General features: G+C 41.3%; 1 protein-coding gene across 1 annotated transcript in view; it reads right to left on the reverse strand.

The window, feature by feature from the left end:
- Nucleotides 1-14,862, reverse strand: part of Fam120a (family with sequence similarity 120A) — a 122,967-nt gene that overhangs the window by 39,410 nt on the left and 68,695 nt on the right. Inside the window, exons 8-10 of the mRNA XM_004652309.3 lie at nucleotides 6,658-6,745; nucleotides 4,619-4,846; nucleotides 1,777-1,951 (exon numbers count right to left, since the gene is read on the reverse strand). Coding sequence (XP_004652366.2) covers nucleotides 1,777-1,951; nucleotides 4,619-4,846; nucleotides 6,658-6,745 — 491 coding nt within the window. The remainder of the gene's footprint in view (nucleotides 1-1,776; nucleotides 1,952-4,618; nucleotides 4,847-6,657; nucleotides 6,746-14,862) is intronic.

Here is a 14,862-nt window from a genome sequence, read left to right on the forward strand (position 1 = left end):
ATAACCCTAAAATCAAGGTCTTGCATGGCTGCTGCCAGCAATTCCCATTCCCCATGCACTCTATACATTTCAATTCTGCAGAAAGCTTGTCCCCACTGCCTGTTGGCATTGTCACATCCAGGCACAGGTGGGCTAGGTATAGGTTCTGCCTACAGACCTGGACCAGGGCATCAGGGTCAAGACTAATCACCAAGCTCATCTGGAACTGCAGTCAAATACTCTCCACTGCAAAACCAGTCAAGTGCTCTGCAGCTAAGGATAAAGGGGCTGAGCAGACAGATGATCCAGGATGGGAGACACAGGCATCCTCAGCTCTTGGACCCAGCTAGCCTGGAGAACACAGAACAGTGTTTGGTCAAGCACAAGGTAAGAGATGCCATTCTTTTATGAATAAATGAATCCTAATAAGGTGGGGAAAGAATGAATCTGTGAACATATAAAAATGCCCTAGTGCCGGGCATGGTGGTGCACGCCTTTAATCCCAGCACTTGGGAGGCAGAGGTAGGAGGATTGCCGTGAGTTCAAGGTACCCTGAGACTACAGAGGGAATTCCAGGTCCTTTAAATCCTCCCCCCGCCCCCAGAAAATGCCCTAGACCTTTGAGTAGAATGCTGTTCACAACATTCAGTGTTCCCAGCCATCAAGAAGACATAGAAAGGTTGAGAGCCAGCTATGGCACATAAGCAACTCAGCAGCAGCAATCATTGTACTTATCCCCAGGAAAGTGAGAGGCGTTTGTCTTAAAGCCTTATAGGCCACAATTTTGGCACAACTACAAATAAAATTTAAGAATATATTTAATTAGTTAGGTATATGTTCATGCCTGTTATCACAGCCATCAGAAGACTGAGGCAGGAGGACTGCTGAGCCCAGGTCAGCCTGAGCTGTATTGTAAGATCTGGTGTATTGATTTTAAATTTCCAAACCTCACTTTGGGGAAGACTGGCCATGTGCTTCACTACCTAGTGAACAAGTGAGGCCGCATCTGCCCACCACAAAGCAGAAGCCGTAACCAAGTGTCCTTGCTTTAAAGAATGCTCTGATAATTTAGAATTCCCACAATTCATAATATACTGATGTTAGACTGTATGTTTTAAGTATCTTTTCTGTATTTCCTAGCAAATGCACAGTGACTTCTGCATCCCTTACATTAGAACATGAAACTGTCAAGGGAAATCACTGCTTGCCCAACATGACGCAGGCCTCATGAAGGAAAATGCTTATGACTCCAACACTGACTGGCATTCCAAGCAGTCCTAGTCAGTATTCCTGCTCCTGCCCACAGCCAGTGAGCTGGAAGTGCACAGCACATACATCCACATGACACTTAAAGTAAACCATGATAGTGCAGCAATGATCTGTCACTGTGGGAGAGCCCTGCAAGACCTGCTCTCCAGGACTTGGAGCTGCTGGAGAGAACAGATTTGCACCTCATGAACACTGGAGCGCGCATACCAGAAACCCAGATGGGTAAATAACAGAGAGTTGCAGCCATTCAAGACTGTTTTCAGTTCAACAATCAGTTTCAAGTGTACACCTCCTGTTTTATTATTTTACCAAATAAACATTGTTACTGGAACAGTACTGAGAAATAAAGTCTGCCATCTCCTCCTGTCCTGAAGACTCTACTCTGGCCTACCGCCTCAAAGAGAGCCTACCTCCTGCACAAGGAGGCTCTCAGGGCAACTCAGTCATGATTCTTCTAAGGCTTTAGAAAAGGCACAAGAGATTACGAGGTACCGAGGAAAACAAACAATGGATTGTTACAGTACATACATTCTGGTGGAAGTCTGTTCTTTCTAAAAGCAAGTCTCTCAGTTTTCTTTCTGCTTTCTGCCAAACTAAACAGGACTCCGTAAACATACTGACGAACTGGCCTATAGAGCAGGGCGGCCGGAGGCAGGTCTTTGTTGGCTTCATCTTCAATAGAAACAGCAATTTTGATTTCACCCTTTGCATGGAAGAAAGCAGAATAATATTGCATATTTTTCATGATGAATTTACAATAAACTCACAGCAATATACTGCATTATCTCCATTAATGACATTGCAATTCTATTCAAAAATCAATGGCTTAACATCTTGACTACAGAGAGATTATTAGGGGGGGTTATTTGGCTGTTTACAGTCCAAATGTACATCCAAAGACTCAAAATTAACCCTGCACTACTTTATTTTTAATCTAAAGCCAAGAACAGAAGAAAACCACATAGATGATCCAAAATCTTTGAAACAATCTACACAGGTAACATTAGACAACAAACAGAAAGCATGGAGAATTTGCAACTTTTCTTTATTTATAAAGATGGTCATGTGTAATGAAATTTATCATTTTCAATGACCTGTAGACAATCCAAGGCCTTTGGTATTTTAAAAATTGGTAGATTTTCTTTACCAAGCTCTTCCACTAAAAGTTAGCAAATGTTGGAAACAATCTCTCTGTGAATCTGTTTTAAACATGTCCTCGGAGTCTGCCTCAGTGTGGTAGGTGCTCACCATGTGTCCCACTGTGGGCGAGCCATGGACAGTCGCTAGGGAAGAAAGCAGAAGCACCCTTTGTCCCCAGCTCACAATCCCAGGCCAAATGGCAAGAGCTTCATCTGACTCAAGAACATGCCACTTACAGACAAATGACTGTGGCCTTCAGCTGAGATTGTGCCAAAATTCTATTTTATGGCATCACAAATACATCTCAAGGTATTTTTCAAGGAATTTTATTTTGTTATTAGCAAAAATACACATTGCACCTCAATTCCATTATATTTATTGATACTAATTGATAAATTTTCTCCATAATCCTTTTGTATATTAGCTGTTTCACAAAAATTTAATTTCAAAACAGCCATTTCCCTTATAATTAATTCTTACTCTTCACTGATCCAGCAGTACTATACTCTAATATTTTGATCTGGGCACTATTTCTTTTACTATGCTGCTTTGACACTTCTCTACATTCATATGAAGCTTCATGTCACTGCAAGTGTCAGCCTGGACAAGTTAATATTAGGGATTCGGTTCAAAGGAAATAATATGTATTAGAATCTAAACGTTTTCCTAAAATACAGAAAGTCTAAGTAGCATTTTAAAATCTGAAAAGTTGTTACATTTACTTTCTAAACCACAGTCATTTTGTCAGTGTGTTCTCTTGGAATTTATGAGACTTGAAGATTGTTGGTATAGTCTGCACCCCTCATGTGGACCTATCCAACTGCCCAAGCATCATGATTGGCAGCATGGGTGCAGAAGGTGGCTCCAGGGCACCTTACACTGCAAATAACCCCATGGGAAAAGTGTGCCACCTCTATACACATTCTTTTGAAAGGTGTCTTCCAAAACTTTGGTCTTTTAAATATATCAAACCTTTTCCCCATAACAAAAGTTTCCACCCTTCATTAATTTATGGTCAATCCTCAAAGATGACATTTATCTTCCAAACACACTCTGAAAACAAATACTAATCCATGCATACCTATATCCAATAATAAGATGAAATTTGAAGGCAGTTACAACTAAAAAATGAACCAAGGGGGCTGTGAGATGGCTCAACAGTAAAAAGCACTTGCTTACAAAACCTGATAGCCTGGATTTGAATCACATGTAGAGCCAGATGCACAACAAAGTGGCGCGTGCATCCAGAGTTTGTTTGCAGCAACAGGAGGCCCTGGCGCGTAAAAGTATTTAAAATAAATAAATAATAAAAATAGATTACAAGAGCTGAGTAAATAGTAATAAATAAACATTATTTGTGTCTTTTAACTTATAAATGTAAACAATGTTTGGATTAATTGGTCAATATTGTACCTCGTGAAAACTGTATAAAAGAGGGAGTCTTTTCATTGACTGACTCCATTTTACAAATCACAGATGGATTGTGGAAAACAAAAAAAATGATGGTGGCATAGGTTACATGTTACAAGATCATAATGAACCAATTCTGCATGATGAATCTATCACTGAAGTACCTTGTACCGACATCAAGACTACAAATTACTGAGGAAATTTAAATACACAGAGATGCACTTGAGACACAAAATTAAAAAACAATGCCAACTATATGTATATATTTAACCATACATTTGGTAAGATACTAATAGAACTATGACACTGTATAAAATGATAGCTGTGTTTTCTGACCATGTACATGTTAACAAAATCCATTATTTCTTTTTTTTGTTCTTTTCATTGAAATTGCACTCAACGAGGCAGATGAACAAGTCAAAATGCAAGACATACTACTGGCCACTCAAAAGGGGAGACGTTCTTTTTTAAGGAAAATAATAAAGAAATCAGGGACCATATATGACATTAGAATTAAACTTGACATTACAGCACACATATGGTATAAGTCTTCAGTTGAAATAAGAAAATAAAATTACAAGTCATAATACATTATGTGTCATTTCTCTAAAAATTTTAAAATATTTTAATATTTATAATTGACGGGCAAAATGAGTCTTTTTACAAGTTAATTTTAAATTATATTCACAGTTTTTTTGAATACTTAGTTAGATAGGGGACTGTGGACAGTGATTTACTTTAATAAGATACAAAAACAATTCAGAAAGGGACAGAACACCTGCCAAATAATAGAAGCTACTCCAGGGCCCCTGGTTAATACCTTCGTTAGGACGTGGAAGATGTAGGGGTACATCAGCCCCTTCTTGTGCCTGTGCTCAGCCACTCTCAGCACCTCAGGTGCGACGGGGGGCAGGGGAGGTGTGGTGATGTCCATGTGGTTCCTGGTGGGCATTGACAGGAGGCATGGGATTGGCTGGACAGTGCCCATCTGGCTCCCTTTGCCTTCGGCTAGCTGGCTTCCCGAAGAGGCAGTGGATGAACCTTCTGCCTATAGAGCAAAGGGCAGGAGGGGGAAACACGAGTTCATATTCTGGTCCCATTATCGTAAGTGTGTAAGGCGCTTGTCTCTCTAACCTGATCCCTTCCAGAGTTGCCTTATGCACAGAAATGCCAGCAAGACCAAAAGTGCTACAGATATAGTCCATGTGTGCCTCCTTGTGCAATGAGAGGCTTGAAGATTCAGGAAGCCTGGGCTCTTCCCTTAGGGCCTCCAGCTTTCTGTGGCTGCCTAACTGGCCTTGCTTGGCTCTCTGATCACTATGTGATCTGGTCCTCTGTGTTTCTGGTATCCTTACAATCTTTCTAATAATGCTACTAATGAGAAAACTAAGCATGAGAGAATCTATGCAATTTGGCCACTGTTTTATAACCAAGAACTCAAGGAAGTAGATTCATATCCAGGTCTGACTCAAGTCTTACATTTTATAGAACAAAACCGTTAACTAAAAAATATCATTCTTTGTAGTCAATATAAAGCCCAAAATTAATTACACACAGGCAAAAAAATGAAGCAAATAACTAACAAAAAAGCATCACAAACCAAAGCTAATCCCATCAAAAACAATGATTCATATATAAACACCAACAGAAAAGGTATGGACACTATACTCCTAGGAAGAAAAGGCTCACTCTATAACAACTGACCATGCAAACAAGAAATGAATGCTGCCCTGGCTGACTAGCCCAGTGCTAGGTCAGTGCCAGGCAGGGGCACTGAGCAAAGGAGAAGCAGAAGGGAGATGCTTGGCCATAGTCTGAATCATCTGAAAAACTTCCCAAGAGTAATTACTATTTGCACAGTGAACATTTTTTCTAATGAGAATAAAAGCTGGAAATGAGAACCACTTACTGCTTGACTTAGTGTCATCCTAAAGAAAAAATTTTTTTTTTCTGTTTTGGAACAAATGTCTTCATTACAACACTATGCAATTAAGTGCTAATTTTACTCTTTAATTCACAAGTGTCAAAATTGGTCTTAGGAGAAATAACTCATAATAGATTCAGCATTGTTTTCTGTGTTCCCCTCTTCTATAACAATACCGATACTGAACAACTCAAAATGCTTTGGAAGGTTCCTTGAAAACGACAGCTATTCACAAAGTATTTTTGTGCTGTGTTTTTTGCCAATCCATAATCATTCAATACTAAGGATAGGCGTTTTTGCCAGGCATGATGGCGCATGCCTTTAATCCCAGCATTCAAGAAGGAGAAGTGGAAGGATTGCTGTGAATTCAAGGCCAGCCTGAAACTACATACTGAATTCCAGGTCAGCCTGGGCTATAGTGAGACCTCACCTCAAAAAAGAACAACAACAAAAAGTTTTCAGTGGATTTCTGGTATTCAGATGATCCTGTATATAAACCAACCTTCTTGCAGAAGGAGTCCTGCTCCTTCCCAGGGACCACAGCTGGCAAACATGACTTTGCAAATTAAAAAGGTATTTCTAGAGATCACTACTAGCAAGTAGGAGTGGATAAGAAAAGAGAAATGGAGTTTAGTTTATTTCCACTTTTTAAACATCAATCAATCCTAGGTGCTATCTCAGTTAATCCTCAACAACCCACTAAGATGGCTCAGAGGAAGGCTTGGGCACCTGGTCCAAAGGAGAGGGAGCTGTGCCAGATGCCTCATCTCCCTGACACATGCAGACTAGAGCGGCTCTGAACGATTCCTGCCCTTCATGTCCCAGCTGGAAAGGTGTATGTGACTTCAGGACATGCTTCACACAGAGGATTTTCCTTTATCTGCTAACATACACACCCAGTCAGAACTTAAAGACAGAAGATGGAGGCTCTGTACCTTTCCTTGGTCTCCTAGGTCTCCTCGCATCTGCGACTCCACATGGCTTCCCGTCTTCTCCCAGCCAATCTTGTTCCCACTAACGTGGCTGAACACAAAATGAACATGATCACTGATCACTATGACCCCAACAATCTCACAACGAAAAGGACCCACCCAAACCAACCTGCAGACTAATAGTAATAGTAATACTTTTCATATTTTACTAATCTTATATTCTTTCCCAGAATTTACTCTTAGAAGTATTTCTATTGTAGGAATATTTCTTTCTGATTCAAAGGGTGGGTAATATCTTCATTGTGATGGATTAAAGTGATTATCAACTTGACAGGACCTTGACTCATCTAGGAAATGAGACTCTTGGCAAGACAGGATTATCTACATGAGATTACCCTCTGGGCATGCCTGTGAGGAATTATTTTGATTGGGTTAACTGAAGTAGACCACCACCATGGTGACATCACTGCAAGGGTCGAGCTCTAGACAGGACAAAGAGGAGAAAGCTAGCCAAATACTAGCATCCATCGCTCTCTGCTTCCTCACAAGACTAAGCGGGTTTAGCTGCTTGTAACTCCTGCTACCATACTTCTGGGCCATGCTGGGCTATGACACTGAACTATAAGCCAAAATCAACTCTTCCTTAACTTGCTGTTTTCCAGGTATTCAGTCACACCAATGAGAAGGTAATAAACATACACCTATTGACACTATTGAGCTTGTGTTTCTAAGTTCCTCATGTATAGACAGAGCAATGTTAACACTCCTTGTTTGCTAATCAATTTCATTTTGGTCTATACAAGAAAAAAAGAGGGAAAAAAAAACTACAAAACAAAGATGAGAAAACTGTTCCATCCATCATAAACCAAGAGTTCCATGTGTTGATATTTCAGTCTCCTTCCAGCTCCTTGATACCAGTCATTACGTAACAGGCTCTTAGCTCTCCCACACAATAGAAAAAGGAAAAGAATCACCACTGTGTCCAGGTTCACAGGTTCAGAGAAATCGCTGTTCTGTACAAGGTCACCACCATGTGTAAAAAGGCAGGCGTAACTTAACAAACGAGGAGGCTACAGTGATGAGGAGGCAAAATCTCTAACAAGTAAGGGGTCTGTTCCAAAGAAACAGAACACAAAAAGTAGCTCTGACAACACAGTGGGATGAGAGCTGGATCAGATCCAACCACACAGATCCTCATCAACAAACCAGCCACTCAATAACGGTGGTGATATGACATATACAACAGGGAAAAGTACAGGATAATAAATCACTCAGAGTGCACAGCAATGATGGCATCATTGATGATTTCTTATATAATACGAAGAATAGCAAAAGTTGTCAAATGGCTTTCAGGCAAGAAAATCACCTGAAATACTCACTAAATTAATGATTAGGATGCCTGAGGTCACCTGAAGATAGATATGGGGACAGTAGCAGAGAAGGCTTCACACCCATCAGGGAATCACCAGCCCAGGAGACAACACATCTCCCTATGGACACTGTTCATACCATCTGAAATCCCACAGATTCTACACTTGCCTCTTTGTTCTGCACAGCTCATCAAACTGAAAGTGTAATAATGCCACCATCCAGATACTCATAGGACTAAATGATGATCACACTGCAAAACCCAGCATTACTTTTCCTGGAAAGCATCTTGCCATCAATCAACTTTTTCAAGTCTTTCACTTTTTTTGTTGGTTTGTTTTATTTTTTAGAGAGAGAGAGAATTAGCTACAACCGAACTCCAGATGCTTGTACCACCTAGTGGGCATGTGCAACCTTGTATTTCCCTCACCTTTGTGTGTCTGGCTTACATGGGATCTGGAGAGTCAAACACTGGTCCTTAGGCTTCACAGGCAAGTAAGTGCCTTAACCACTAAGCCATCTCTACAGCCATCAGTCAACTTTTAAGAAGTCCATTACACTTCAAGAGGGCAATCATTACTTTATAACTTAAAAACAACAAAAAATGTAAACAGGATAAATGCCTTGCTTTGAAAAACAAATGAACTTCAGAATTCTTCTATAAACTTTTTGTTGTTGTTGTTTTGAGGTAGGGTCTCACTCTAGCCCAGGCTGACCTGGAACTCACTATGGAGTCTCAGGGTGGCCTTGAATTCATGGCAATCCCTCCTACCTCTGCCTTCCAAATGCTGGAATTAAAGGCGTGTGTTACCACGCCTGGTTTTATAAACTTTTTTAAATTTCATTCTAGAGGATGTCTACTTATCTTTGGAACCATATAACTCACCAACGACCTCTAGGATCTAGGGAAGCATGGCCTGGGCTCTGTGCAACAGGGTGACTCTCTCTCTAAACCTCACTCATATTCCCACGGCCTAAATCTTTGATGATAAACTACAGATTCACTAAGAAAGAAACTGCTAACAATAACAACAACTGGCAAGGATTCAGCTCAGACCATTATTTCATATATTGGCACAGGACAGCCAGGTGCAGACAGGGGTCACAAACACGTGCAAAATCCCAACAAGCAACAGGAAAGAATCACTCCAACTGACTCTGTGAAGTCAAAGGCCACCAGGGCAGGGCAAACTTTACAGATGTCAGGAAGCTAATCTAAAGTCAGCACTTCACTGGGGACATTTGAGTCACAAAAGCCTGTTTAGGGCGGCAATGTGTTCTGGGCCCTAAACAACCCTGTCCCACATTTAGTCTCCTCCTGTGAATAAGAAAAATGCTTTCCCACACGTCAGTGGCATGTCACCTGAGAACCCACAGAACCTAGGCTTGCCTGCTTGTTCTGCACAGCTCATCAGACTGTTAGAATTTCTCACTCTCTAGTCATTAAGCTGCCCTCTTAATAGCCCCTAAGTGAGGGTTCTAATATATCAACCTGGGAGCTACTGTCTGTTGTGATAAAAACTGATACAAGGCATCCAAACAGTGCAATAGACCCTTTTACTATGATGATATAGATAAAAATTAATTTTTCCCAACATACGAAGTTCAGAATAATTTCTATGAGGAGATATTAGAAATGTTACCAGGTACTAAAGAAAACAAAATAGCCAGGCACAATGGCACACACCTTTAATCCCAGCACTTGGGAGGCAGAGGTAGAAGGATCACTGTGAGTCTGAGGCCAATCTGAGACTACAGAGTTAATTCCAGGTCAGCCTGGCTAGAGCAAGACCCTACCTCGAAAACACACATACAAAAAAATCAAAATGTAAATGTGAATGAGCATTGTTTGGTACAATACCCAAAGAAAAGCCTACAGCTACATACACACACCATTCCTGCAGCCCCCAGGTGGTTGGTGTTCCTGAATCCCAGAAAAGTAAAAACATGGGGCTTAAGTTCTCTTTGTGAACCATAAAATTTTTGAGAAAATTCAAAATAAAAGAAAAATTAAAAGACACATCTTAGCACCTACACCCAGACGCGTAACTACCAGGCCTTTCACTACAACAGAAAGGTAAGACAGACCCACCTCACCACTCTCATAACTGGATAAACCAAAATGCTGGGTAAGCATCAAACAAAATCAAGTTACATTAAAAGCCAAATCACTGTTTTGGTTTTACATTACTCCAGTAGTTAATTTCTGAGTAAGAGTGATAACTGCCATTTATTATATGCACTTTCAAGCTTATTTAATTCTCAGCAGCATTCCCCCTCCATCCACATCTGAGTCAATGCAGTCTGATAAGCAGGAAACTATATGATGGCACCTGGAAATGCCAGTCCAGATCTTGCAAGGACAAAGGGCTATGTGGCAGGCCCTTGGACACTGACATCCAGCAATCTGCCTTGCTGGGCTCATCTTTCACAAACCAGATGTGATTCTCCAGGAGTCATGTGTTGTCAGTATAGGAATGGAGACTAGAAAGCTTGTGCCAGAAATGTTGCCCTGCTACTGAGTTACCATGGCAAAAATCAATAGCACACATTTACATATCCCTATTACACTAGGCTCATGTTGTTCTTCACCCCCGCATACACATAATGCTCAAGAAAACAAAACACATGTATATAAATAGGTCACAAACCAAAATGAACAGAACTTTTACATAGACACTTTAAGCTGACTACAAAAACATGTAGCAATATGTGTATTTACAAAGCATTAAGTATGTTGTTATACTTATATGCAAAGTGTAAACTAGCATAGGTGTATTAGGTATTAAAAAAAAAGGAAGAAGGAGCAGGAAAGATGGCTTAGCTGTTAAGGCACTTGCCTGCAAAGCCAAAGGACCTTGACTCGTTTTCCCAGGACCCACGTAAGCCAGATGCACAAGTGGGCATATGCATCTGGAGTTCGTTCACAGTAGCTGGCGGCCCTGGCATGCCCATTCTCTCTCTCCCCCTTTCTCTCTCTCTCTCAAATAAATAAATAAAAATAAAGTTTTTAAAAAGGAAGAAAATGAAAAAAAAAACACATTGCCCCTAGGACCTCATCATTATAAAAATATTTTATTTTAGTATATGCAGAGGGGAAAACAAGATGTTTTAAAATGAGTCACCAGTCTTTTGAATAGTTACTTATCCAGATATAGGACCATGGGATATTCTTTATTTTATTTTCCAGTGTCTCAATTCTACAGACTTTTGTAAAAATTATCAACTGCATTCTGATTCAAATTCTATAATCTCAAATGGATGAAACTAATATAAACACCTATAATAAGGATTTAGCTGTAAATCTTAACTTAAAACAGAACTACAGAGATCTCACAGAGGCTAGGAAAGGAAGAAAAGCACGAATGAGGCAAAAAGTATATGCTGTAACTGCTGTAATGAAAGAAAATAGGACAGAAATTTAGTTAGAGAGCAACATAATTCCTTGATATTTCTTTGCTAAACTGTAGCCGGCCTAGTGTTTGGCTGGTGCAATTGTTGCTCAAGACATGGCCTGATTTTTCTATAAATACAGCTAGAGAAAAGAGCGGGCCTTTTCAGAAGTCACCAACTGAACCACAAGCATGTCCTTGCAGCTCATCTCCAACCTGTGCTAGAAAAAGGCCCTGCCCACACTGAGAAACCTAACTGCCAAACTTTTGCTCCAACAGGAAGGTAGGGCGGAGTCACCACACCACTCTCCTAACTGGAGAAACCAAAATACTGGACAAGCAATAAACAAGTAAAGGGAGTGCATGCTGGCTGCATGAGCTGCTCTTGTCTGCCCCAAGGGTCAGCTAGAAGTACACGCACCCTTGGCTGCATCACAGCACACCTGCAGTTCCTCAGGATAACCCTGCAGCCTAAGTGACGGTGCCCCCTGCAGACAGCCCTTGCTCACTGTCTTCTGTAGACAACACAGCACATCTCTGGGAAGCAGCACTGGCCCCCCTGCCAGGTAGGGACAAAAAAAAGCCCACATCCTATATCCATCCTGCTCCAGTTTATCTTTATGAACAAATATTTGACAATTGTATGGGTTCATGGCACCCTAAGGTGCACATAACACACAACATACAATGCATTCAGCAAGGTATAATTCTCACTGAGAACTATGATCACTGTCCCCTTAGCCCCTGCACATACATAAACCCAAACACATCACATCATCTGCCATAAGCAAGGCTTTGACCCCAAAGCTTCAGGAATAAGCACCCTTATATCTTTGCCTTCCTTCCTCACATTTCTAACAATGTCTCATTGTAATAAATGTAGAAGCAGACTCAAGCAAAAACAAATCTCTGCTGAGCCACACAACTTGAGACCAACTTCTGGACTGAAGTTGCATGTGCACCAAACAAAATTCATGTGGCAAGGACACAAAACACTACCCTTCAGATCGAGCGATTCATGTTCTACTACTGCAGGAACAAGATGCTCTGCCAGAAAATAATAAAAATGCAGGTCTGACAGATGTGGTGGTGCATGCCTTTAATCTCAGCACTCAGGAAGCTGAGGTAGGAGGACCACCATAAATTCAAGGCTAGCCTAGGGTTATAGAATAAGTTCCAGGTTAGACCAGGCTAAAGTGAAACCCTGCCTTAAAAAAGGACTAAATAAATAAATAAATGCCTATGATTTAAAAAAGTCAGTCTGTAGTAAAAATGATGAGAATCTTGGGGGGGTGGAGTGCAATTTATAAAGACCCAGGATAAGCGGCCCAGAATTTTTGCAACTGCTAGAAGCCAAAGACACAGGAAGAAGGGAAGAATGTTAGATCAGCTCCCATTCTAAATCGATGTAGACGGGTAACACTTGTCTTTTGAATGCCCACTTCAAGATGATAGCCTCAACATCTAGTCACTGCCCTCCTTCTCAAGTAACCGCCTCAACCTGGCTTCCAATATCTGTAACTTTAGAAAGAATGTTTCTATTCAAAGAGGCTTACATTTTATAGATTTATATCTTTTTGACATACTGAATGTTTTTTAAAAGAAAGGAGACAGGACTGGGGAGATGTCAGCAGGTCAAGGAACTTGCTAACGCAACCTGGTAGCTGGGGCTTGATTCCCCAGTACTCGTGTAAAACTCAGACGCACAAAGTGGTGCATGCAAGTTCGGCTGCAGTGGCAGGAGGCCGTGGCATGCTCATCCCCTGCCTCCCTTTCTGTTTGCAAATAAAGAAATAAAATCTCTCTCTCTCTCTCTCTGCCTTTTTCTCTCAAATAATTAAAAATAAAAAAGGGCTAGAGAGATGGCTTAGTGGTTAAGGCATTTGCCTGCAAAGCCAAAGGATCCCGGTTCAATTCTCCAGGACTCACATAAGCCAGAAGCACAAGGAGGTGCATGTGTTTGGAGTTCGTTGGCAGTGACTGGAGACCCAGGCATGCCCATTCTCTCCCGTTCCCACTCCCTCTCCCTTTTTCTTTCAAATAAATAATTTAAAAAAAAATTAAATATTTAGGGAAAGAGAGAAGATACAGAGAGTGGCTCAGAAATCTAGAGCAGAAGAGCGTCTTGGGTCACCTGATAGCTGTCTTTAGACTTCATGTATAGCAATTCAGCAGAGTGCTTGTTTAAAACACAGATTTATGGGTCCAGGCTCAGAGACTATGGTTCAAAAGGTCTTTGTGGTGTTTTGAATGTAAACTGCCCCATTGTATCAGGTACTTCTGATTAAACTGGACTTAGTCTTTCAGCAGGCCTCAGAGCCCTGCTGGAGTAGGTGTGCCACTAGGGGCAGATATCGAGTTCAGCTTTACAAGGTGTGTGAAGAGCCAACTTAAAGCCTTGGCTGTTTGGTGTTCTCTCTGCTATGGAGGTATGAGGAAGTGAGCCAGCTTCTTCTGCCATGATGAAGCTTCCCCTCGAATCTGTAAGCCAAATAAGCTGCTTCTGGTTGAGTGCTTGTCCTGGCAACAAGAATGCAACTGCAACAGTCTTAAACCTATCATCTTGCTAAATGGTTAGTTTGAAAACAATCTGGAGCTGGGCATGGTGGCACACTTCTTTAATCCCAGCATTCGGGAGGCAGATAGAGGATCGTTGTGAGTTCGAGGCCACCTTGAGACTCCATAGTGAATTCCAGGTCAGCCTGAGCTAGAGTGAGACCCTACCTGGTGGGGGGGGGGGGGGGGTGGGGGAGAAACAGCCGGGCATGGTGGCACATGCCTTTAATCCCGGCACTTGGGAGGCAGAGGTAGGACAATCATTATTAGTTAGAGGCTACCCTACATAGTTAATTCCAGGTCAGTCTGAGCCAGAGTGAGACCCTACCTCCAAAAAACAATCTTTCTGGAAGCAGGAGATGCCAACACACATTTAATCCCAGCACTCTGGAAGGCTGAGGTTGAAAGATACCTGTGTCGAGGCCTGAAGGCTACATAGTGAATTCTGGGTCAGCCTGGGCTAGAAGGAGACCCTACTTCAAAAAACCAACCCCTCCTGCCTCTCCCCCCAAAACTCTGCTCCCATTTGAAAACAGATCTGCAAAGAACAAGAGGAATTCAGGAAGACACACCCCAAAGGACTTGCATATACACTAAAAGCTACAGCTCTGATACTTCCTATGTTAAAGTCAGAGATGGTTATAATGTCCACCAGCCCTACTGATATCTTTGTAGCATTAGCCAGAATACAGTTCATCTGCCTGTACAATAGCACTCAACTAAAGAAAAGGGGACATCCTTTTTCTATTTTTCTTTTGAAGCGGAATACCTTTATGGAGACAGTACCTTTAGAATTTCCTGAATCAGATTTCAACTGTGTATTTGTAAAATGAAAACTCTCTAAGAGGAATTCTGACCTGAGTCCAGGTAACTTTCCATGCTTCTGACCAGA

This window comes from Jaculus jaculus, chromosome 11, assembly GCF_020740685.1.
Source record: "Jaculus jaculus isolate mJacJac1 chromosome 11, mJacJac1.mat.Y.cur, whole genome shotgun sequence".
Taxonomy (NCBI): domain Eukaryota; kingdom Metazoa; phylum Chordata; class Mammalia; order Rodentia; family Dipodidae; genus Jaculus; species Jaculus jaculus.